A 25746-nucleotide genomic window follows, 5' to 3' on the forward strand; every position below is an offset into this window, starting at 1 on the left:
GATGAGATTACAGGTGGTAATACAGCAGTTTGCCTCAGCAGGCAATTGATGGTTCTTCACTGAATTATAGCTGTATCTATAATTGGTCTTAAATTTACAGCTGTAGAGCCAGCCCAGTGGCGATATTAAGATATTAATGCTTCCCAATGGCAACACTAAGATGCATTTGCTGAACTACTTGAAACTGTCAGAATACTTCAGATACTGTGAAATCTGTGCTCTTGGTAGCGTACAGGCTGATGAGATCAGAGAATGATCGAGGTGGGAAGGGACCTCTGGAGTCTGTGGTCCAACCTCCTACTCAGAGCAGGTCTTCAAGTAGATGAGGTTGCTTAGGCTCTTCATCAGCAGAGCTTTGTAAATCCCCAAGGATGAAGATGGCACAGCCTCTGTGAGCCCTGCACCAGAGCTGCCACTCTTCCAGTGAGATTTTTTCCCATATGTCCCATAGGACTTTCTGCTGCTGCACCTTCTGCCCGTTGCCTATTGTCCTTTAGCCATACTTCTCTGAGAAGTCTAGCTCCATCTCCTCCATACCCTACCTTTGTCAGAGAGTACAGCTATGTAAAGATGAAAATTAAGTTTGTCTCTTTCTGGAGGCCAGCACTGAAGTTGTTTGAAGTACAGTCTGATTTTCCTTGTTTGTCTTGTAGGAGTGAATTAGGAGACCAGAGTCCAGTTCAAAACAACCTGAGAACAGTATAAGGATTTAACAGCAGCAGCAATCTTCCTCAGTGGTCAGTTAACCTTAGAGGTACACATGCCTCTGCATGCTTTCCTGTCAGCATTAGAAGTTTGCTGCTTGTTGTAGCTTTGCTCTCTGTGTTCCCAGAACAGCAGCAGAGAGCATAGCTGGGCAGCAAGCTCAGTTTAAAGAAGTTCTTTTGAGGGACTTGAACTCACTGGTGATACTTAGACATCACTGCCTTGAATGCCATGTCCTTAACAGAATGCAAGGTCAAGTTAAAATACCAGATGAGTGATGTCCATCTCAATAGAAAAATCTGCTACTGACAGCCAGGGTCTGGCACAGCCGAGCTATCTTGTGGCTCACCCTGCGTTCTGCCTGTTCATCATCACCCAGAGCAACACCATGCCTTTCCCTTGCTGTGGTGCTTGTGCAGCCCTTCCCTCACTAATTTCATAAAAAGGGCAGATTTTTGTCAGGTTATGGAGTTGGTAGGGCTGATGGGCACCATAGCTAGCTTGGGGTTTGGGGTTAGACCCCCTGGAAAGGGGAACAGATTTCTTGCTTAGCAAGGGAGAGGCTTGTGTTCAATACCCTTTGCAGCCTGCAGGCATTGCAGCTTGGGTCTTGTGTTTGCCAAGAACTACCCTTGCCTTTCTTCTACCAGGTGGTTGCACCAGGTCCCTGCGTGCAGACCTGGCTCTCCCAGGCTCCTCTTTATTCAGTCTTCAGTTCCTTTTGCAGAGTGGCACAACTTCAGCAGAACTGGAGGAGCATGCCCTTACTTGGCTAACACATCACTAATGGGCAGGGGAAGGATGATTGTCCAGGTTTCCCACTTCTTGGGCTAGTTGCTTGGCTACACTGAGAGCACAAATGTTTTTAAAACATTTTAAAATGTTTTAAAGGGAAATGGGACCTGATCTGATTTAGGATGGTCGAAGTCATCCTCTTTCAAATGCGTCAGGTCTGGACTGGCACACAACCTGGTGACACCCTTTTAGCTCTGTAGGGGGCAGGTGTTCTGCATTGTTCTTCCGAGGTGACAAAGGCACATACATAATGTAGGAACAAAAGCTGTCTGCCTGGCTTTGGGGTCTGCTCAGTGGACAGGGACATAGGTTAAAAATTGCTAGTGGAAAGCATCTGTCCTTGGTTTAGGCCATGGTTGTCCCAGCTGGATGACTCCAGGAATGTTGCTTCTCTGAGATTACCCATTTCTCTATTTATGAAATATGGTTATGGGGTCAACCTTCCCTTTTCACTCCTTCAAGTAAACCTATTGAAGATGTATGTGAGTTTTGCATGTCTACTGCTGCAGACTTTTTATTCTGCATCTTTTTGCATTGATCACTGTGACTGAAAATTGCTTCTTTACAGGTCAATCGCTTTAGTAAGGTGGAGGACCGAGCAATCTTCATTACTGATCGACACCTTTATAAGATGGACCCTATGAAGCAGTACAAAGTGATGAAGACCATCCCCCTCTATAATGTAAGTACAAGGCCTGGAGAAGCTCATCTCAGGCTGTCTTAGTCATGGGCAGGTCATCTACTGTTTAGCTCCGTTTTCTGATCTACAGAATGGAAAAAGACTGTGGTTTACAGTTTTTATGTATTTAATAGCTTTAAAACACTTAAGTGCAATTATCTAAAGCACTGCTGTCTAACGTTAGCTTTTAATTTTGGTGCATAAAATAAAAGCTGAAAAACAAACTGCTTATTGCACTTTCTTCTGTTTGTTCTTCTATTTTGTTATTTATTTGCTGTGTGCTGCAAGATCTTGGCCCCATAAGAGGGCTAGCATTTCACAGTGGCTTAAGACACAATTTCTCTGTCTCTTGGGGTTTGTTTGATCCTTCATGTTGTTTGACTTATATATATATTTATATATATATATATGTATTTGTCCATGTTTAATGTAAATCTTATCAAAGCTAAATTCAGAATTGTAGTGAGGTATCTGGCCTTCGGGGTAGCAGAGTTTAGCTGCCAGTCACAAAGAAGCAGATTATCACTGATAGGAAGGGGGTTGGGAGAAAAGCTCATTTTTAGCTCTTCAGCATCCTGGTGCGTGGATTCAACTGCTTGTTTGTTTTCCTCAGCCTGAGGTAACACCACTGTGATTATCTTAAACCTACAGAATCTGGCTGGTTTGCTTGCAAATGTCGTACGCAAATTTGTTAGGACGCTTGCATTTGAAGAAATAATAAATTTGCAGGCCCCACATTGCTGAAAGACTAAAGATGGGATTAGAGTAACAGTAAAACCTAATCTGCAAATGTGGATGGAACGATTAGCTCAGATTGCATCCTTAATGTTGGTTTTATTGGACCTCTTCTAACGTCCTTGCTGGTTACCCACCAAAGCTGCACACTGATTGCCCACTGCAGTATGTGGAGTAACTGCTTGCCTGCCTTACTTGTTTCCCCTAACAAGAAAATCTGTTGCAGCAAAGCAGTGTGACCATGGCAGTGTCTCTTGTTTTTGAAAAGATATTACTGCCATGTATTTAGCAGCTGCAGGTCATTTTCCTAAGTTGATGTTCTGTTCTACTGACGTTATCACTTAATTGTGCAAAATGAAATTGTCAGCAGACAATGCTAAATGACTAACTCTTGCTTGTGCAAACAGACTTGTTAAAATCTACGGCAGACTGCTCTTTCAAGGTGGGTGGATTTTTTTTCAAAGAATCAAGGTGAGTTCAGGTAGACAAGGTAGAATTTTGTCCGTCACAATTTCTCACTGTTAGTTTTCTAAGCTGTTGCCTTATGCAAAATGGTTAAGCTAGTGCAATTCACTTGCTACATGAGTAATTATAGTAAAGCTGTATTTATTTCAGCTATAGAGAAATCCCTGCTTTCCCTGTATGTCTGTAATACAGATGGGTTTAAAGGTGGATCTGTACGTTCAAGTAACAGAGTAAGACCAAGTCACAAAAAAAAACAAAAAAAAAAAACCAAGAAGGATGCAGTACAGAATGTTTGGAAACATCAGCTTCCTATTCCTAACTCCAAAGAAGCTGGAACCCAAATGCACTGCAAAAGGAGCCAGACACTTAACAAACCATTGTCCTGGGTCTGCCTGGGATGGAGTTCATTGTCTTCCTAGCAATGTGGATGCAATTTGTAGGTTGCCTATAGAAAGTCTGTTACTTAGAAATGTTAGTAATTACTGTTCTTTCACAAGACATGTATGTCTGAAAGGGAGGATTAATTCACACAAGGTGAGTGATAACTTGGCTGTAGCATGGGCTGCCTGTGCTGGCTGTCTGCTTTGCATCTCCTGGAGCAGCAAAGCACATAAATGTTCTGTGCATATAGGTCTCTTATTGTGACAATATTTGAATTTCTATAAATAGGAATCAGCTTTATTTGTAGATCTGCAATTATTCGCTTTTCCAGCTTACCCCTAGGCTTCTTGACAGCAGTTTCCTTTACCTGAGCAATCACCAAGAGCTCCTGGGTTACTTCCTATGGGAGGAATTGGTCCAAAAAAATCCCTCAGTGACTCACACAGGTGCCAGTCTTATTCCAGCCTGGAAACTTGTCCGATGAAAACAATCTTTGGTAAATGCTGTAGTGATTTCTGCTCTGTTGGCCAAAGGTCCTCCTTTCACCTGTTTCCACTCCACTGTGGTCCTTGGGAACACAAGAAAATCTGTGGGCACAGGGATAGGGGTGACATCATGGTGACAGGACATGTCCACTGATCCTACTGATTTGCTGCTTACTCCTCTCTGAGCAGCAGAAAGAAGAGAGTTTGGAAATGTATTTGGTTTCTATATAGTATGTGAAATACTTTTTTTTTTTCACTAGGATTTCTTAAGCTAAACTGCTAATGATCAGTGCTGCAATCCAATAGCTTTTCCCTTTTCTGGTTGTGTTTTGTGTTGTGTTACTGAGTGATTTGCATAAGTGTTGCCTGCTGCCTCGTGTGCACTGCCTTGTTTTTCTGCATGCCTGATCTCTCCCTGCATGGCAGCCCTGTGGCAGTGTGCAGGGAGGTGCTGTAAGTGGCCATCCGTGATGCAGATATTTGTTCCCTTTCATAGAAAGAACAATTGTTTGAACTGATACGCATATTTCCAAGGAGCGAAAGGGTAATAAATACTCTGGTCTTGGTGTTTCTCGGTGTATCAGGTATGTCCCACCAGAAAGGTGCATGCTCGCTGGGGAAGATGGATTGCCCTTCTAACATATAAAGGTGAACCCAGCTGAAATTCATCTGCCTGTTAGCTGTGCTGCTTGCCATCAGCATTTCTGAAGCACCCTATCAACATGGCAACATCCTTAGGGATGGTGTTTCCATGGAAATCTCATCGGAGACAGTCAGCTGATGTCTGTTCCTACCATAAACTTGTTTTCGGCTGAAGGAATCGCTCTATAGTTTCCCATCTCCTTTAGCTATGTTTACTTGTAAATGGTTTAAGCATAGGCCTTAATGTATGTCTGCTTGGATTTCAGGTTCTGCATTCTTATTTCATACCCTGTGTAAGGAATCTGTAATTTTGTGCAAATGATTACAAAGCAATAACTTTCCTTTCAACCCTAACTGTTTCACTGGACTGAGCTGCTATTTGGGGGAATTTTTGTTTGCAACTGTTCTGGCAGTTGCTTCAGAAGTACCACTGTAAAATTACCTTTTTATTCTTACCTGGAGAGAAAAAAGAAACAGATAATGTCAAGAAGGAATTAGAAGATGATTGAGCAGCAGAAAGGATCTTACGACTGTCTTTCCCAGTACAGTGGAGAATATAATAAAGGAAATTCTGTGGCTGCTGAGATTTTTTTCTGATCTGCAAGCAGGGCTAATATTAGTGTTTGTAAATACTGAGATAAGCACCTTCTCTACGATTATTTCTTTTGTATTATTTTTATTTGTTCAGATAATCTCGTGAGCAGGGGCAAAATAGGAACATTTTAAAGGGCTCATGGACTTCTATCACAGTTCTTTTGAATAACTGATGTTTAAATAGGCTTTTCAAATACAGAGATTTCAACTTGCTCGTCTTTCATACTCGGTACACATTTAAAACCTTGATGGCAGTAGTCCCTGTGGTGTTATTGTGCTCCCAGGATGTTATTTAAGCATGCAAATTAATTTTAAGGGACACCATAAACCCAGGCAGCTGTTAATGTGTGTGCATGAAGTGTAGCTTGTTTTGAAAGTATTTTGTAACCTTAAAATACTGTGAATGGTAGAGAATAAACTCCACCTGTGTTGGGTATGTGCAACTGGTAGCAGGAGGTCTCTGCTCAGCGCCTAGAATATCAGCAATAACTCTCATCTGTTGTGCTGCAATAATAAGCCAGCAAAATTTGAGCAACTCTCAACTTGTGTAGTGTTTCATCTAGAAAATAGGGCACACACCACACTTCTGCATGCTGGCTGTGGCATGCTTTTCAGGGACAATGCTGCTGTCTGGTATATGGTAGACATCCAAAGCTGTAACAGGTTTCTTGGAAATAATACAGGGTGCCTACTAAACCAAGCATATGGATTTAGGCTGTTTCTGAGAGATTCATGCTTCTGAAAGTACTGCATAGTCTCCAACTCTATCTGTGCTAATATGCTTTCCAACACAGGCAGTGGGGATGCATAGAAGGCTTTTTTTTTTTTTCTTTAAAAAGAGGATGATGAGATTTTGATTTCAGTGTAGCAGTGCCTCTTGCTTTTAGGAGAATTTGGCTTCCTTCTACCTGTCCCTGGATGACTCAAAAGAGTTGGGTTGTCCTTTGGTGGACAAGGAATGTCTGTTCTAGTATCTGTTTGTATTAATCGTTCTTTTTCCTCTCTCCCTCTAGCACCAATTTGTAAATGTACTTGCCTCTTGATTTTTCTTTTTGCATCCTTATATTTTGTTTCCCTAGCATAGATTTTTTTGTTGTTGCTTTTTGTTGTTGTTGTTGTTCTTGTTTGTTTGTTTTTTTTTTAAATATTCACCTGAATAGCCTGTGTACCTAGACTGCCACTCCTAAATTTTTCCTGCTTTTGCTTTGGGTGATGACAAGGACAAAGTCTTTAACGTACCAAGTAGCAGTTACTTAGCAGACCAAAAAGAGAAAAATCTCTCTTTATTTTGTCAGAACAGCAAGACATTGATCCATGACTAAATACTGGAATCAACACAGCTTTGTGGGGTTTGCAACTTACATTCTTCATCAGAATGTTTGGGCTTTCAGTAGATTTTGTTCCTGTATTGTCTGCTTATCATTACATTCCTGAAGCCGTGTCTGTGGATTTGAGCAGAGGAGATGGTTGTTGGCCAGACTGATGGTTATTGTTGGCTTCCCTTGAAAAGAAAATAAAACAAGCTTGTGGATCTGCCCCTGAGTGATGTGGTGTCATCCCGGGTGAGATCTGGGGGAGCCTCATCCCTCCTGGTGCACTCTGGTGAGCAGCATGCGGTGCTGAAAGTGCAGAAGGGCACCGACTCACTGCACCACTGCTAGCGGGAGCTGCTCCAGGGGACACAGCCTAGACAGCAGAATTTCCCAGCAGAATTTTAGCAGGGACCATTGACTACCTCCCCTGAACCAAAAAAAAACAAACAAAAAAACAAACAAAAAAAAACCTATTGTATCGCTATTGTTTCACTTGTACTTTGGCTTGTGGGAGCAGTATGGTGAGCTTGCACGCGGCCATTCTCCAGGCACTGCTCTCGCTGGTAGAGGTAGAACTTGAAAGGCAACATGGCATACTGAGGTTGAAAGAGCTGGTCTGGCCCTTAGTAAAAGATATATCAAAGTGTATGACATTGCTCTTGCTTTCTCTTCACAGTTGATAGGATTGAGCGTCTCCAACGGAAAGGACCAGCTCGTGGTCTTCCACACGAAGGACAACAAGGATCTCATAGTCTGTCTCTTCAGTAAAGAGCCATCTAATGACAACAGGATTGGAGAGCTGGTGGGAGTCCTGACAAGCCACTTCAAGAGGTCAGTGTTGTTTGGATTGTGCTGAAAACTCAGTCTAGCATGCCAAATCAGAAACTTGCTGTGAAGTCATTTTGATGTCAGTCTGGAGTTCTATCTGTGTTACTTCACTGTATTATTAGGATACCAGAGCATCATTTTTCCCTGTATTTTTGGGACATACTTTTTAACTACCACACATTGCTTGCCCCTTTTTCCTTCCCTATATGTGCGTATTAGAACATAGATGTTTGGGGACACACATCACTGAAGATGGCATTCTGAGTGTGTTACAACGTCTCATAAGCATGTTTTAAGGTCAAGCTCTTCATATGTAAAATTAGGATACAGCTATTCCTTTTTCAAATTGTTTTCCCTGCCACTAGTGTCAGTAGATCATTTAGTGTTTGAGCTGTAAAATGTTGTCTCTGAATCCCTGCAAATTGTCTCACTTGCAAATCACTGTGTAAAATCTGTTTTAGTCGTAGACTAAACACTTAAGTGGTTATCTTGCATTGAGCTTCTTGGAGGTACAGCTGAACTAGCAGTAATCACCTTTATAGTATACAGCAGGTTTGGGATTGCACAGAAAAGCTGCACAGCAGTCATTGCATTGCAGACACATAAATCACATAAAACTAACTCTGTAGAGAAATGGTCTTGACAATTGGACAAACCTTCAGAGTTCTTCTCTTGCTCCTCCAGAACAGATTCTCATGAGAATCAATACTGATTAGCATCATATGCAGCATTTGGGTGTTGCCATTCATAATACCGTGCTTCATTTATGATAGACAAAAAGGAGTCTTTATAGGTAAATACCTATTTGGAGCTGCAGGTGGCAGGACAGTGAGTGAATTTGTTATATTAGGTGCCTGGGTAATTTTTTACGTGAACTTGAGCACGCTGATTTAGCCACTTCTGTCAGTACTGCTGGAGATAGGTGCTAAATTCATCTGAAATTAATTCTAAGCATTGGCATAACTTGCTTTAAGAAATTCAGTGCTGAAAAGCAACAGAAAGTATTCTCTTTTTTTTTGCATTTACCTCAGTATAGTTTAATTTTCAAATGTAGCTACTCATGGAGGCTCAGGAGGTTATGGGAATATGTCTTGTAAAGCAGCACGCATCCTTTCAGGAGTCGTGTGAAGTAGCTGGATTTCTTTCATGTCTGATGTGTTTTGAACGCAGGTGAAATCTCCAGCTGATGCTCTTCAGTGACTTAACAAGTCTGTAATGTTGGGAAGAGCTGTGAAACTGTTGATTGCACCCCAGATCCTGTATTCTCAGTGTTCAGACTTCCCTGTTTTGCTGTTCCTTTTCCTCAGTCATTACAACAAAGCACCCCATCCTTTTGTCATGCTGACACCATTGTGGGGACTGGTCTAAAATACTGAGCCTTTCATATAGGGTATAAACTATTGATTTTTCAATTTCTTATACTGATTTAACAATGACATTTTTATTTTTAAAAAGAATTAGTTTTAGTTTTTATCCATCTAATTAGTTAACTGCCATTTTATTACAGACAGTACTCTTACATGCTGTTTAATCTTCACTTACTACAGTATCGTTGTTTTATTTTTTTATTGTTTTAAATGAACTCTCAGCACAGCTGGTTAAATGGAAGTGTCTGAAACTTTTTCTCAGATGTCTGGTCGAGGTTACAGGTTTAAGGATAATGTACAGGAACACCTCATTTGCCAAATATCCAAATGTCATGGTTTCCCTCATCAAAGCAATATCTGTAAATCAAAAGGGGAAAATTCTTGTTTTCAGGCAGTTTCAATTTTCTAAGTATAAAAAAATCCTGTCTGTGAATGGGATTAGCTGACCCATTGCTCAAGAGGCACTTTGGGAATTCCTCATTAACCAGGATTAGCCAAGAGTCCAGAGTCACTGTGTGCCTCATGGCAAGTGTCAGGTTTCCCTGTCCTGCCTGTCAGGAGGTGCTTGCTGTGACAAAGTGGATCCAGCAGTAAAACCCTGTGAAAATCGGGTGGCTGCGTGACCCTGGATGTGATTTCAGAGCAGTGCGACACCTGTGATGTGCAGGGCGGCTTCCTTGGGTGACAGCGGGGTCTCACATAAGGTCCTCTCCAAACGTACAAATTAGTTTCCAGCCATCCTGGTCCCAGTCCTCACATCTCCATTAGGAGGTTTTAGCAAGAGTGAGGTTGCACAGCTACCTGTGGTTCCATGTAATACATAACGATGTTTTAAATACTTGTGTGATAAAATCATTACAACTCTGTACAATCTGTACTAACGTATAGGCAGGACTAGGAGGAGACTGGTGGTGACACCTGTGCTATGGATGTCTAGACCTTCTCATTCAGATGCTTTGTTTGATTCCTAGTGGTAGTTTTCACACTTTCAAGTTGTGGTCAGAAATGAATAAGCTTCTTAGTGTAAAATTAACATGAAGCTTCTATGAGCTATACAATTTTGCAGCAGCAACTCTGCTGGTTAAGGTGTTAGGGAACTGAATGTAGTCGAGCTAATGGGTGTTTGAGTCATGTTTGTAATTTGGCAGCTGTTATTTTTTTTAAACAAAGCAATTATTTAGCTAACTGAATTCCCAACAGAAATAATGGCAGAGCTGGCTAAAATGCTAATGCTATGGCCACAGTGTACCGTCAAGTGCTGAAGCTCATGTTCAGGAAAAAGGGATCTGAGAAGTTTTTCCAGGAGTGAGAGTGGATATAAAAGGGTGAGGGCTATCAGCCAGGAAAGGACTTATCTTCTCCATCTTTGACATCGAAGTTGCTTCAGGGTCTTTAAGCCTTTAGAAGGCTTCTCCAGCAGGTCAAGTCCAGTGTGCTGAGGACTCTTTCTGGATGTACTTTGGAGCCATACTTTGCCAGAGAAGAACTGTTTCTAGCCCGTTTTCACAGCACCAATTCCTTCTCATCCTCTGGTGGGTCTCGCACTGCCTCTGTCAGCTCCTGTCTGGTTCCTCCTGAAGTGTGGAAGCATCGCCAGCTGAATACCCTTGATGGCAAAGGCAGCTCAGATGTCATCACCAAAGGTGACTGAGACCCATCCTTTGTTTCCAGGCATTGTGCTCCATTCTGCAGTACACTCAAACTTAAAGAATTTTTTTTTATATCTGGTTTAAACACGCATGGTATTTTCAGTTCAACATGCATATTGATCTAAGCTGCATGGGTATCAGTGGCCAGCTCTCTTCAGTGTTTCTGTTTCCCTAATCCCTGCATTGTCTGCAGCCACAGCCACTGGTTTTCTTCCAGGATTGCTGAAGGGAAGGAGGAGTTAAAAGAACAGTAAAAAGCAATTCCTGCAGAACTCCAGCAGAAAATCGGTTGCCTAAGGATAATTTTATATTTTCCATTCCGCTTTGAGACCTGTCAGCCAATTTTAATCATTAGTGCTCACTGGATTAATTTTCTTTAGTTCTGGGTTCTTAAACAGGCATGCCTTGGAGCCAATTGCCTTGGCACTGTTACACTATTGACCAAACAGTAATTCATAAAAACGGATGTCAGGCTAAAGGCGACGGGCTGTAGGTTTCATTAGAGTCAGTTATCCTGTTCTTCTTCCACACAGGGGCTGTTTTTGGCCTGGCACGAAGGTGTCTTTAGAAGATTATGTTTCTCAGCTTTCCCTTTCACATGTTATCAATATAGTAATTTTGCTCCATCTGTGCATTTCATGATGTTATATGAGATGGTAGCGGTTTGTTTGATTGTGGAAGCAGGGAGGCTTGGTTATTTGACTTAGTGGCACATATGTGTATATTGTATGTATGTAATGCAGGAGTGTGAGTGTGTGTGTATATACATATATATATATATATATTTTTTTTTTTTAATATGGACAAAATCTGTCTCATCAGCCTTTCAAAATAAACTGAAATACCAACATGTTAGGTATAAGGTGCGCGGTTTCCCCAGGCTTCCTTATTAAGCAAGATCTGCATAGGGCAGCACATCCTTGCAAAAAGCCTCTTTCTTTGCCTGCCCTCAGCAGCATGGTGGCACGTAGGGGATGTATGTGGGATGTATCTGGGATTACAGCTTTATTATGCTAAACACTGGAAACAAACAGATCCTGGTGCAAGAGTGTGCTGCCTAGGCAGACCAGAGAGGTGGAAAGGGGAGAAGCAGCACTGCATTGCACTGGGGAGCAGAGGGCTGCAGTGGTTGTGCTTTTTGCAAGGTTCCATGCACACCTCCAATGCAGCCACTCTGGTTAATACGTATCCACTCTGTGTAGACTGGCTGTGCTTTGAAATATTTCCCAGAGTGGTTCTTGAGACTGTATTAGGTAATGGCCTTGCTTGATGTGTTAGAAAGCGGTTAATAGTTGTGATCTGGCTGTACCTGGAAGTTCTTGAAACAGCTGCATTGAAATGGAGTAGTTGTGAAGAGAGAAAATGAGAAGAAAAGTGCACTTCTGACTGCTTTTCTAGTGTTCAAAGCTCCAGCCATAAATATTTGTTAACACTGGAATTGCTTCAAACTTTGGATGAGTGCAGGATGCCCCTAATCCCCCGAACTACATAAACTGAGTGTCAGAATAAAGCCTGTCCAGAATTGCAGGCAATTTGGGGAGATTAAATATATTTGGAACAGGAGAACTCACAAATGTTTTTTTTTCTGAATTTTGTTCTTTGTAACAAATCATGTTGTGGCAAACAAAGCTTTCTGCAAACACATTTAAGTGAAAGATTTTTAAATTTGCTATTATCTTAATAGCAGTGTTTAAGGTTAAGCTCTGAGAGTGCTGCCTCCTGGGTGATTTTTGTTAATAGCATGAGTGTTTGCTAGGTAGAGGGAAAGAAGCAGTCTGTAAATGCACATTTTCAATCCATTGTGCAGGAGTAAGGATGAGCAATTTATACATTTTTGATGCTGTCCATTAAAAAAAAATCAACATGATTTTATTTTGCTTATTTAGGAAAATCAGTCCTCAGCCCAGTTATGAGCACAATCTGGAACACAAATCATTAAGCAGGAGAGCCCAGTTTGTTTAAAATCAATTCAATATTTTTTATTTCCTCCACTATGAAGAAACAGACCTTCCAGCTTAGGCGTAGGTGTCATGCAAGAGGTTTAAAACACTTTGATTTATCATAAAGATGCTCTTTCATAAGGAAACCCTGCTGACTTTAATCAGCTTAACGTTTTCCCTTTGTTTAAAAACTGTACCTTTCTCTTGTAGAAAGCTTATTAACTGCTGAGACTTAGATTTACATGTAAGTTAAGACAGAAGCATTTTTTTTCTGTAGTTAGTGACCACCTCAAAGAGACAATACTGATGAAAACTCTTGTTTCTTTGGGACCGAAGGGAAGGCAGAGGAGCCCAAACTGGTGTTTGAAAATCCATGGGTGATAGCGTGCTCTTAACCAGCCATCCTTACTCGAAGGAAATAACCATCCCTCATAAGGCAGAGAACCTCCACACAAAGGAAGGGTGTTACAACTGCTGGTATCAAATTAATCTGTCACTTAAGCTTTGTGAATGCTATGAAAATTATCTCTTGCTGACAGTGGGTGTCAGCAGCACCGGCAGCCGGGCTCATGATGAGCGCTCTTTAACTGGAAGTTTCCATCTATACTGGGGGTTTCTCGTAGGCTAGACAAGATCAAAAGGAGTTGAGCGCTGCTTCAGAAAACCGGGCTGGAAACAAACTGCTTCTAAATTGCTATTTAATGTGATTTGTCCTTTGTCACCACTGCCAACTAACCCGTGTTTAGTTCTGATTCAGCCGTGCCAGTGGCTGACACCATTGTTATCATCGGCTGAATCCTGACAAAGGGCTAGACTTTATTCATATCAGATTTTTCTGTAACATTTTTTTTCAGTGCTTTAGTGGAGCATAAATAGCTTTGTTTTTATACAGGATTTCTATTCATAACTTCTAGTAAAACTCTGCTGTTGTCTGGGAGGAGCCCTAGCCTGCAGTTAGCTGTCAGCTTCTAAGCACCAGGTGCTCAACCCTGCAGCAGGGTGGTGGCAAAAGGAAAAACAATTTCCTTATTCTATAAAATACATAAAATGAAAAAAAAAAAAAAAAAAAAAGCTTAATTTCTCTAACCTTGTCTTTGTGGCTTAGAAAATTTTTCTAGTATTTAGCTAAGGTTTGCCTTTGGCTAATTTATGATCTTTATAATCATCTCTGGTAATTCCTGTGCAGGTTTGTTAACCACACAATTGTAACTGGGATTAAGAAATGACAGTTTTTCTTTGGAGAATACATTGTGTAGATGAAAGATTTGTTGCTTTGGTGGCTTCAAGGCATGAATAAGAAGAGTTCTATCACCACGATGAACTCTTAATGTTCTCTTTTTAAATTTTGTATTATTTGGAAAAGTTTTCTTCAGCTATTGATGCTACTGAGTTTATCTAGAGAACTGCCCTCCTGGAAGGGAACTCATTAAGGTAGTTGGAAGAGGATTGTTTCCTTTCTTAAAACTCATCTTCCTGATGCTGTTGCTGGAGCAGAGCTCATTCACTGTCTCTGACATGGGTCCTGAACCCCCTGACCAGGGAAGCTTTCCCTGTCTCACATCCTGGTGGAAAAAGTAGCCTTTTGTTATACTTCTCAATATGTTCCTGGCACAGTGCAAATAACTTTGTCTCCTGCAGTCCTGGATTTATGTTGAGAATAAAGTGAGCTCTGGAGAGGGGATTGGGCTCTCAAGAGGCTGAGTTTAATCTCTGCTGCAAAATTTTGAGTCCTTTATTTGCATACTTGACCTCTAAATGTAAAAGTCAATTCTTTTGTCTGATAACATAATAGTAGCAATTTATTATATTTTATGATATTCCATTGAGTGTAATGAGTTTTACTGGTCAGCTTTTCCTTCCCAAGTCCTACTCCCACTGACAACACAAATTCTCTCTGAAATTCACTGGAAAGAACACTGCTGTGGCTGAAACACATTCAAGTTGCACACAGATGCCAGTAGAAGATAACTGTGATACTGTCTGCTTTGTAAAGAGCACCTAGATGCTAAAGCGCCAGGCAGGAGTTCAGGGTCCTCCTGGACTGGATGGAGATCTTGGTAGACAGAAGTTATTGGAGCTTGATGTTCTTTGAAGGAGATGGAATTTCAGTGTTTGGTTGCTTGGTGTTTTCTGAAGTTGTTTTGTGTAGAGGTTATTGAGGAAATGTTCTTCAGGGTACATAAAATAAATAGATAAATAATCATTGATTACTTCAAAAATTTAGAACCTTTTTTTTTTTTTTTTTTTTCTGTAACCATAATTCCGATAAAAACAATACCTCAGTGACCCAAAGTTCCTCTCCAGCCCATCATACTAGTTTGATATGTCATTAACTAATGATGTTTGGTCTTATTAGCAATATTTTCAAAAGTGTTATTTGAGGTACACAGTTCATTCCTCATCCCCAGCTAGTGGATGCACTGGGTTAAAAAAGATTAATCCTTTCTCTTCTTGGACTGTCTATGGCAGTACGATGAAACTGAAAGGATTATTTGTGTTCTGGGGAAGAAAAAAAAAAAAAAAGAACATTTAGATTATCAGAAGCTGTGTGTCCTAGAAGCTTTGTATGTCCTAGAATAGAAAATTCAAACCCATCCTCCTCCTGTCTAGGTGTTATAGAAGCCACCATGCTGCCAAATGTGAACATTATAATATTTCAGAGCACTTAACATTTTCTCTGCCCTTTTATGGGGCTATGTCCAGATCCCTACTGTCCTTGAGAAATTGATGATCAGAATATAGAAATGATTAAAGAAATCACTGCTGAGCAGTAATCATGGTGCAGCATTGCAGAGTTTCTTCATTCTCCTGCTAGCGCACCAGCCTTCCCAACTGAGCTTCATTTTTGCTGCTGTGTTGTGGATTTTCCCCAGAGAAGGTATCATTATGTGAACAGCTGAATGGGAATGTTTCATCTTACAAAAAAAAAAAAAAAAAAAAAAAGAGTCCTTATTGGTTTTCTGCTGTGTTCAGTGTATCAATTTGTACACCTTCTGACCATATTACTTTCAGTCTTAAACTACAACGCTTGGTACTCATCCAAGACTCTGAAGGTTTGAAGCAAACCATTCCCTTGCCTGGCATTAACAAACAGACATGAGCAGAAATTATCTTCTAAAAAGCCATTGGTGGTGCACACCGTGCAAAAATCCCAGGTCACATCTCGAAGCTGAGCGCAGTGCTACAGCGTTGCGCAGGAGCAGCCTGACGTGGAAGAGTTGCGCTGCCAGCTGTATGTATGTAGCTGCACAAGTAAAGGTTGTAAATACTGTTGATCTTGCTGTTGGTTTAATTCTCAACCAAAGCATTGGCTACCTGCTGTTCCAAGAGCCTTTCCTCTCCAGTAAACAGATGGCCCCACGTTGGCTGTCCCTACCAGGGCTTAGTTTCACCAGCAAGTCCGTATTATCAAGCTGTCAAAGGACCCATCTGCCCCGAGCAGCTGTCCTGGCATCCGCCGGCCTGCATGCTGGGAACCTCCCCGCTCCACAAATCTCAGGCATATAAAACTTTTATATTTTTGTTTTATTTGGGGAGGGGTTGTAATTCATGCCATCTGCCTTGTGCTTAAGCAAAGGGACACTACGTTTGAAAACAAGCTACAAGAGAAGTAATCTTGTACACTCCCCTTGTAGTTTGTAGTCTGCTGTAACTAGACTGAGCTGAGCATGTTTTACTTATCTGTTTTCAAAAAATGCAGATTTGGACTCAGAATGAATACAGATGTATTTTTGTTCTAAACACAGAACTTCAGACTCACTCACATCCCTGTGCCTGCTCTTGCACTTGCTGTGGCATCTCGGCCAAATGTTTAACCTGTTTCCTCCCCGTTAGGTGGGGTGCTACTGCTGACTGACCACATTGGGGTTGCCAGCATCCAGGAGCTGCTAGTTACAAGCCTTTGGAGATTAAAAATGTCTCATAGGTGATGCTTAAATATCAGCATAAGTTGATGTGTTTGCCGTCTGTTTACAGCGAGTCACTTATGGGGTAGTTTTCCTCTGTGTAGTCTCAATATTTCTGATTAAAGGTGCTGAGTTCATCAGCTCTGTGGAGCAGCAAATCTAGACCCAAGCTTCTGGACAGTTTTGCCTTTTAACTGCACTCCTTCAACTTCTGAGAGATCTGCTAAATATCAAAAAAGATGTTTTTGTGAGGGTAAGGACAAAAATTGTTTTCAAGGGTTTTATATTTTTAAAGGAGTGGAAAAATATTAAAATAGACTTCCTAGTTTAATGTTTGAAACAAAGGGGAAATATGTGCATTTTCTCTTGAATTCTTTAGATATTTGATCAAATTCATCAGGATAGTTTCTGTTCTTTTTCACATTCTTGTATTAAATAAAGTATTGTAACAGTACATATTAATGAAATTTTCCTTCCAGTTTCCTACTTCATAGCATCTTTGGCAGAGCCAAAAATTTCTCCTTTAAACTTGTTTTCTTTCTATTTATCTATCACCCAGAGCATTTCATCCTGTGAACTCAGTATTTGAATTATTCTCAAAAAGGTGCCCTGTTTCTGAGACTGCTTTCAAAAGTAATTAGTGACTTTTGTGCATAACTACATATTTATGGGTAGAAGGTTGGTTTTGTTTTGTTCTCTAGAAAGTGTGAAGCATCTGTCTGATAAAATCTGGATGTGGTAAAGAAACCTAGCTTGGTACTTGATATTTTTGAAAATGTCTAAGGAACTTAATTTTTAAATGGAGGCTAAAATTTGGTAAAATACTGGGTCCCAACAATTTTTCCTAAAGATAGGGTCAAGTAAATTTTTAATTTAATGTGGCTGTACTAACCTGACTTGGCCAACAACAAACTAACCCCCAAAGAATCACCTTTTGATTCTTGACAAACTTTACAGTTTTTATTTTTTCCTTTTAGAATGAATTCAGGACTTGTCATCTGAGCTGAAGTTTTACAGCTCATGTTAAAAAGCAGGCTGGAAAAAGACAGTACAGTCTGTGGGATCAAATTTACAGTATGAAATTGAAGTATATCTACTTAATATATTGCGCTCAGCGTATTGCTCTCTTTATAAATTTTCCCTTTCCAGCTTGTAATTCTGCTGCTGTGTTTCTTACTCTAATATCTGAGAGAAATATGTGCTCGCATGTTTTGTCCATGGCTCTAGTCTAGTGTGCCAAATTCCTAAAAATAATGCAGTGTTGGTTTTTATGTAATATCAAAAAGATTTGCATAAGTGTAGTTATGATAAATTCTGCGGTTAGTTTTAATGTGTTGGCTTCATTTCAGTCCTTCAGATCCCTAAATCAGTTTTGATTTGCCATTGCTTAAACACTGCTTTTTTTCTCCGCTTTTCAAAAGAGAGGTGTCAGGAATGATCCGAGGTAAATTTCCTTATAAGAATGAAACTGTTTGATCCTGTCTGTCGCTCAGTCGTTACATGGAATAATTTACTGTCCAAGTAGTATGGTTTGATTTTAAATTAAGTAGGAAGGCTAGAGAAATAAAGGAAAGGAGAGACCTGGTGTGGAATCCCCATTCTACATTTTGTACCCAGTTCCAGAGCCTCCAGTGCCTGTAGCTATGCTGATGGGTGATCTCTCGCATGGTGAAGGACTGATGGATGGGGTCTCTTGCTCCGAGGGCTCTTGCATCCCAGCAGGTGCCTTTACTCTAGGGAAGATGGCCTTGGATGACTGGATCGTGCCCTAGAGGGCTTGTCCCTTGGTGATGCAGTAATTTGGTGTGTTATACAGCAGTGCTGAGGACAGGCTCTGAGAAGAAAACATCTGGCTTTGTCTCTTAGAAAGCAGAATTTCTTCCTTTCCGAGGTGCTATCTCTGGCACCCCACAGGGAGCAGAACAAGGTGTAGGGCTGCACAAAGAGTGTCTCCTTCAGCAGTGTTCATTACTGTGGCTTTCCATTGCTCTTCATCAACTTCCAATGGAATCTAGCATGTGCTGCGTATCAGTGTGCTTGTTTGGGGCGGGAGGCAACTTCAAAGCATGCATAAGTCCCCAGGAGCTCATGTGAAGGTCTTGCAGGGCATGAATCCCCAGGAGCCCCTTTGTGGGGGATACTGCACATCCCAAGAGAGCTGAAGTTGGGATAAATCTCTGTCCAGTGGCTCTGAACCCATTGCTCAGCTGGAACTCAGGCATTTCTGTCCCCAGATGGGGTTGCTGGATTGTGCCTTTGTGTATCACAAGCTCCAGAGGACAACACTGACATGAGCTGTATTGTCCCTGATTTCTGCACCATGCTGCAGTGGGGGCAGTCATAACACTTAGGGATGCTTGAAACAAAATCCACATTATCAAATGTCACCTTAAAGAATCTAGCCTTAAAATGTGCTGCTGGTACCAGGCTAATGGGGCACATCATAGTTAGAGCTCTGAAGCCTGGAAATGATCAAAGTGATATGCTGTTTTGCCTTAAAACCTGTGTTGTTTTTTTTTTTTTTGAAAAAAGGCAGAACATCAAGTACTCTGAGAGATGTATGTGGGGAGAGACTGCAGACGATCACAGCACAACAGCTGCTTTTCTTTGGAAGAACTAAATGAGTTCAAACCCAAATGGTGGTGTTTGAACTGCTGCAAGAAATGTCTGCCGTAACCATTCTGTTATTTAAAGCATTGGTCAGGGGCTCCAGTACTTACCCTACTGCCCTGCTAGAGCCAAATTGTGCCATAGCTGCCTGCTGACGAGGCTCCGTGGTGTCCTTTGGGTACTTCAGCTTGACCTGCCTTTTCCTGGGAGCTAAATGGGAGCGGCTGCGATTATACATGCCTTCAGCATCTCCGCAGCCTTCAGTGGACAGCTATTACGGAGAGAAAAACAATGAGCCATTTTCTTCAAATGACACTCGGTGGTTTGATAAATAGTTGGCAAAATGCACTTGATGTGATGGGCTCGTTACCCATGTGCCCATGTACCGCTAGGCAGGAGAGGTTTTGCTTCCAAAGATCTGCCCTCTCTGCAGTGTGCAGCTTGAGCTGGGGATGAGGGCGTGCTTATGCTCTTCTGTTACAGCTGGTTTTCGTCAGGGACTTCATTTGGCTGCTTCAGTGCCGAAAGGTAAATGAGACAAAACTGAATCAAGGAAAGCCCAAACAGCACCTACTGCTTCCACCTTCTGATCATGTCAGATGTTGCACTCTGCCTCTAAGGTGGGCAAGTTTCTGTTTTCATTGGCTTTTTTTTTTTTTTTTTTTTTCCACTGATGAGGAAAGATGAGGTGGAATGAGCTACAAGTACACAATGGGCATGGTCAACAGCCAGGTACTCAGCCAGGACCAGGAAACTCCTGAAATGCTAAAACTTTCTAAGCCACTATATTGGAGAGTCATTTTCTGCAATGTCCATCTCTGCTCACATCCCTGAGGACCCTGAGAAAGCTAGCACCGTCTGCTCTCAGACTACTAAACAATTAAGCTTTAGAAACTACATGCTAGTTTGTTTTGTTAAGGCAGAGCTGAGTGGGATGTAAACTGCAATTTGAAATAGCATTACATGTCTCCGCATCTGAAAATGAAACCAAACTATTCTCTTCTTCCTGTTCATGCAGCCACAATCCAGTTTTTATTGAATATTTGGGAATGTCTTGCACTGGTTTAAGCTGTTAGTTGTATTTTTCCTTTTTCTGCCCTCTCCATGCTCCCTCTCTTGCTGCATGGCACCAGTGCCAGTCAGTCCCTGCAGACTGGCAGTGCTCCACGCCAGAGGGGAAAGTGCTGTACAAACACGGGACCTGAGCAGCTTGCAGGGCTGTTCCTGCTCTGAAACCAGTGGGGTCCTGTGCTGCACGCAGCAGGAGAAAAGCATCTTGGAGCCAGCGCTCCACACCTGGATTCCAGCACGAGAGCACCACAGAGCACTCTGCCATGAAGGCTTTCAGGAAATGGTAGATGATGGGTTGTCATCCTCTTAGAGGGTTTGAGCATCCGCTGCAGTTTGGGCCTCTATCCACACGGTGAAGCTATTCTTCTGGGCTTGGCACATCCCTCCATTTGCGGCTGGCCTTGGCTTCCCAGCACAGCAGCAGGGGGGCATGGTAGGAGGCAGCTGCTCTCCCGGGCATCCTGCCTCTCCTTGTCCCATCCCTCTTCTGTCCCACCCTTACGCAAGCACACAGTGATCCCCAGAGCTCATGGAACAAAGGGACCGTTTGGTTTTGTTTTTTTCCCAAACCTTCTTTGTTGTTTTGTTTTGTTTTTTCTCCAAACACACTATTCAGCAAGGTGGGAGGGGGATCTTTTGAGGTTGATTTCCCTAGCTCAAGAAATCCAAGGGTGGGAAAGGAAATTAGAAAGAGAAGACAATAATGCTGTAATTCCATTAAAATCCCCTTGGCATAGAATCCCAAGCTACATTTCCCCATATTCCTCATCAGCAGACCTCTACATAACCATTTCCACAAGGCAGAGCAAGCAGCTGCTGTGCCTGGCGAGTCCTAGCGGTGCTCGTCATACAGCTCTGCTAGCAAGCTCATGTCACAAGCTTTGCCTATGGCAGAGGTAAAAGGTTTGTTTCAGAAAGGTAACAGACACACATTTTTCTCTAAATGTGATGCCCATCTTGCTCCTCTGAGAACTGTTTACTCCCAGCACTAGCGTTTCTCTCAAATAAGGACTCCAGTGGCTGACAGCAAACAAAAACAACAAAAAAAAAGATCCATCTTGATCATATTTACTGCTGACCTACTTAAAATCCTCTTTCCTCATCTCTTTTAGTGTGTGCACTAAAAGGCTGGCTGGCTTGCAATCTCTAAGGAATTGCTAGCGGAATGATAATGAATGCAAAATATGGGCCCACATTTGTTTAACAGTAGTTTATGAAAAGAAATGTTTTTATTGCATCATTTAGATTTTTCTTTTTTTATTTGTGATGTATTATTCCCATCTTTGGTCTCCCTGCTCAGAAGCCTTTGTGTTCTGCTTGCAGGCAGTGTTGTTGTTTGAAGAGATGCCATTACATCGCAGGATGCCTTAATCTTTTCATTTTTGAGGAAAATTAGGCTTCTAGCTTCTATCCTGGAGAGCCTAAGCAGTGCTGTTAAAGGCCTGTGTTGAGCATCATTTTTTTCTGGTGAAAATGATCCAACAGAGGTGATTGTTCAATAAATGCTTTATATTCACTCCAGTGTATTTGATGGGGCTATTGTATTCAGGTTTGCAGTCCAGGGTAGAAAGTTGAAATGACACCAGCATGGTGCATATTGCACCTCTTGAGTTTTCTTTTTCCTAGTTTTTCCTCTGTACACATTCTTTTAGAGAAAGACTTGCATGCTCCTGGGTATTTGCTCACCCACACATCAGGCCAGTGTTGCTAGAAGGAACACAGTTGTCTTGACATGTGCTCATGTCTTTGTGGATACTGTGATTAAACTGTCTTTTGGATGCTCGCAACTGAATGCATATGTGCTATGGATAAATTGATCCTACCATTACAAAGGATATCAACAGGATGATACGGACATCTGTTGAAACACGTGTACAAGGAATCATACCTAAAGCACTAATTTCTAGTAAGTTCAATTTTTATACCTGGTATGCCATGTTTTCATGCCAGTCTAAATTCCCTTATCTTTAATCAAAATGGAATTTCTAAGCAGATGCATAAAGACACAACATGAAGTTACCACTGGGTGGCTTCTGCATCTGTTGGCACCTGGCACCTTTGCATTATTGGAGCTAAGCCGCATTGTCTTTAGGCATATACAATAAAATAAGAATTATTTGGACTGCAAGAAGTTTGTTTTCTCAAGTTTTTTTGAGTCCAGAAGTTTGAGAGTCTTTTACATTAGGGTTTATTTTCATGTATTTTCATGTCTGGCATGTATGAAATGCTAAGGGAGCATTCACCGTCTTCTTCCAGACAGTTCTGGGTCACTGCTGCGTGCTGCATTCATACGGCTAGGATGTTGCTTCTGTGCTGTCCCTACAGGAGGTGACAGTAATAATGGAGATGGGGGGAGAGGAGGTAATTAGCTCCACTGTACTGGTAAAATCACTCAGTATCTATGGAAATTAATTCAGTTTCTGGCTCCAGGACACTAGCTTAAAATTAGACTGTAAGTAATGTTTTGTTCTCTTTTAAGTAGTGAGGAGGAGCTGGTAGGGACAGCATAAACATGAAAACAGTTTCATGCTGCTGGAGATGCAGACTGCTGATTCAGGAGGAGGAACCTCATCCCTCAGTGCAACTTCTTAGTCAGCCCCTGCCTGTGGCTGTTGTGCACTGTCCTTTGGGTGGAATAAATTGCGTGATTAGCGCTCTTTATAAAGTGAGCTAAAAGCATTTGGAGTGGGTGCCACTGCCTCATTAGGGAAATTAGGGTGCATGTGCCTGTTTTCAGTCACGGCGTGATCCTTGTCACTCTTACATGGGGTGCTCGTAAACTGGCAGGAACTAAACAGGGATTGAATGGAACAGCTGGTGGAAAAGTTCTTGCCACGAGACGTGGGTCACTGTGGGAGGAGGAAAATAAAGACTGCAGAGAGAGGAATAGTGTTTGCCTGGGTCAGTATCCACATGAGTTAATCTGGGCAGATTAAGCAGAGTATTTAAAAGTGTACAGTACAAGCAGCAGACAAAACATGCAGAAGGTAAAAGCTTCAGTGTTGTTGATAGGAAAATCTTTGTTGCAATCAGTGAGCTTTTAATGTATATAGGACAATATACATATAGGATTCATATAGGATTCATATATATACATATAGGATTCATAGTTGTCCTTCATATAGGACAACTGACCTTATGGCTGTACAGACTCTGATGGCTGGTTTCACCTTAAAATGCACATAGAGCATGTTCCTCATTAAGACGCATTGATCAGCAGAAATGTCTTATCTCCTTATCTTCTTTAATTTCACTTAATCTTCCAGAGACTGTGTTATAAATTAATATCCCTAGTCCACAGGGTGTCTTGTATAAAGCATTTTTACATATAAATGGCACAATATATCATGTAACAGAGATGTGATTCATAGGCTATTATGTGTTAAATCTTAGGTGGAAACCTTGGCTAACTAATTTATACAAGGTAATTAGATTCTGAATTAAATGCACAAAGGATTGCTTTTCCCCTTCTTGCTTTTCCTGGTGTGAACTCAGATGATGAGCTGATACTGGCAAGGAGGAAAGTGTTCTTCCTTCTCTGGCACCCCATCTGGATAGCTGCGGGGCGCTCTCTTGGGGCAGGCCAGGGATGATTTATAGAGATGGCTTCATCCTTGCCCTGTGCCCTTCTGGGTGTCATCTCCCTTCCAGAAATGCTTGGTTTGCAGCTGGGCCTCGAGGCGGGGGGGGGGCATTCCTTCTAACAGAAATATGTCGTATTCGTATTTGCGTAGATCACTTTGACAGCGTGCAATGTTTCATTGACATCTTTGTGATGGAAAAACACAGAGCAGCCAGAAGCACTCAAGCTCCTGTCATACTCCTCGGTCCCCAGCAGCCCCCAGCCCTGGTCCCACGGACCAGGATCTCATGAAGGTGCCAGAGGACGGTCACACCAGCCATGGTGAATCACACAGGACCTCAGCTGATGCCCCTGGAGCAGTGCTCAGTCACCGTGGATTTGGGCTGGGTTAGGGGGCTTGTGGCTGGCTTCAGCCTGCACTTCTGTGCTGTCCATGTGCTGGAAGCTGAGCCCAGGCTGAAGGTGTTTCCAAACCAGGGAGCCCGGACCAGAGGCTGCCTGCCACAGGCCTGGTCCCCCCACGGCCTCGTGAAGGCCGAGCGAGCTCCTCCCTGTGCTCGGGAAGAAGGTCGGCCTTCTTCAGAGTGACCCTGTGGTAGGTGGGACAGCAAGGCTTCACACTGGGATCTTTAGCATTCAGCATCAGTAATCCGGATACTTAACCCAGGGTAATATCTCGTTCTAACTGCAATTTTAAAATCTCCAGACCAGTCTCCAGAGCCAGCCAGCCTGGCTATTTTTAGCTTGGTTTCCCAGGGAAACATGGTTTTATGTGGCTGCTGCATCCTCAGATTTGACAGTGAGGAAGAGAGGTAGCAAAGATCATTCTCTGTAAGTTTCATGACTATCACTCATTTTGATTAAAGAGACAAACTCTGATCTCCTGCCTTTTGCTGCGCAGAGATGTTTCGGCTGCCCTCCATCCTGGTGGGAGCTGCTGCCTTGCTGCTTGCTCAACCCAACAGGAAAAAGAAGTTTCACGGTGTGGTAAGGGGAAGCATGGAAATGTAAATCTGGGCGCGAGAGGCAGGGACAGTATTTATTTAGGAGTATTTATTTAGGAGAGCAGGCTGTAGTGCATTCCTGCACTCATACTTCACAGTCTCAATGGAAGCGCAAAAGATGCTTTCAGGGTGCCCTCGAGCCATGTACAGGACATTACAGCATCTGAATGGATTTTTTTTTATATATTTTTTTTTTATGTAGGAAAGGGCAAAGGAAGTATCTTTAGTGCCTGAACCCAGTGGCCCTGGAATTGCAAACTTGCTGGCCACAGGTGGGTTAGGCACTCTGGCACTTGGTGGTCTTGGTGTTAGCTTCCAAATCCAGAGTCACACTTCTTCCCAGGAACTTTTGAAGAGGGAAACACTGGTGAGTAAAACACTTAATCATCGTAGATATGTCACATCAACAGCCAGCAGGTGTTCCATTGTGCTTTGCTGAGAGTGTCGTTTTTTGGGTGATACTATAGAGGATCTTAACATTTTCCGGAATTAGCCAACATAAGTTGGAGATCACTGCAGCGCATGTTTTCGTGCCTTGACTCAGGCATTAAACGGAGCTTTGAAGTAGATTGAACTAGTAGACCGGAGTGGAATTCATTTGCCCAAGCATAGGTGTTCAGCGCTGTCTTTAAATGCCTGGCGGTGTGTCAGAAATCTGCATGGAGTTGGTGGTCGGACACAGGGCCTTAGACTTGTGCCTTTCTGCAGTGGCATCTTGGGGCAAGGGACTTGCCCCAAGGTCTCTGAAGTAGCAGTAGATGCCTGTGCTAGGAAATTAACTCCACCATTCATCTTGAAATCTGAGCAGGAAATGTCTCCACTGGTTTTAACTGATACTACTTTGGAGGAAATGGGGTAAGGATGCGATTACCCTAAGCATTCATCAGCTACTTATATTTGCTTAAGTTGTATGCTTGCAGTTTGGAGGCATATGTGTTTGCCCAGCTGCTGGTTGAGTTTGGCTCAGACTGGAATTAATTTGCTTTACAATCAGG

The 25746-nt window shown here is 42.1% G+C and overlaps 1 protein-coding gene across 2 annotated transcripts in view; it reads left to right on the plus strand.

Moving 5' to 3' along the window:
• MYO1D (myosin ID) overlaps positions 1-25746 on the plus strand; it is a 157214-nt gene that overhangs the window by 92404 nt on the left and 39064 nt on the right. The window contains exons 20-21 of one of the 2 annotated variants that reach the window (XM_032202841.1): positions 2069-2182; positions 7471-7625. In XM_032202841.1, the coding sequence (XP_032058732.1) occupies positions 2069-2182; positions 7471-7625 (269 nt within the window). Of the gene's footprint in view, positions 1-2068; positions 2183-3321; positions 3386-7470; positions 7626-25746 lie in introns of those variants that run through there. The other variant, XM_032202842.1, reaches the window with a different exon arrangement.

Source organism: Aythya fuligula, chromosome 24 (assembly GCF_009819795.1).
Source record: "Aythya fuligula isolate bAytFul2 chromosome 24, bAytFul2.pri, whole genome shotgun sequence".
Classification (NCBI taxonomy): Eukaryota; Metazoa; Chordata; class Aves; order Anseriformes; family Anatidae; genus Aythya; species Aythya fuligula.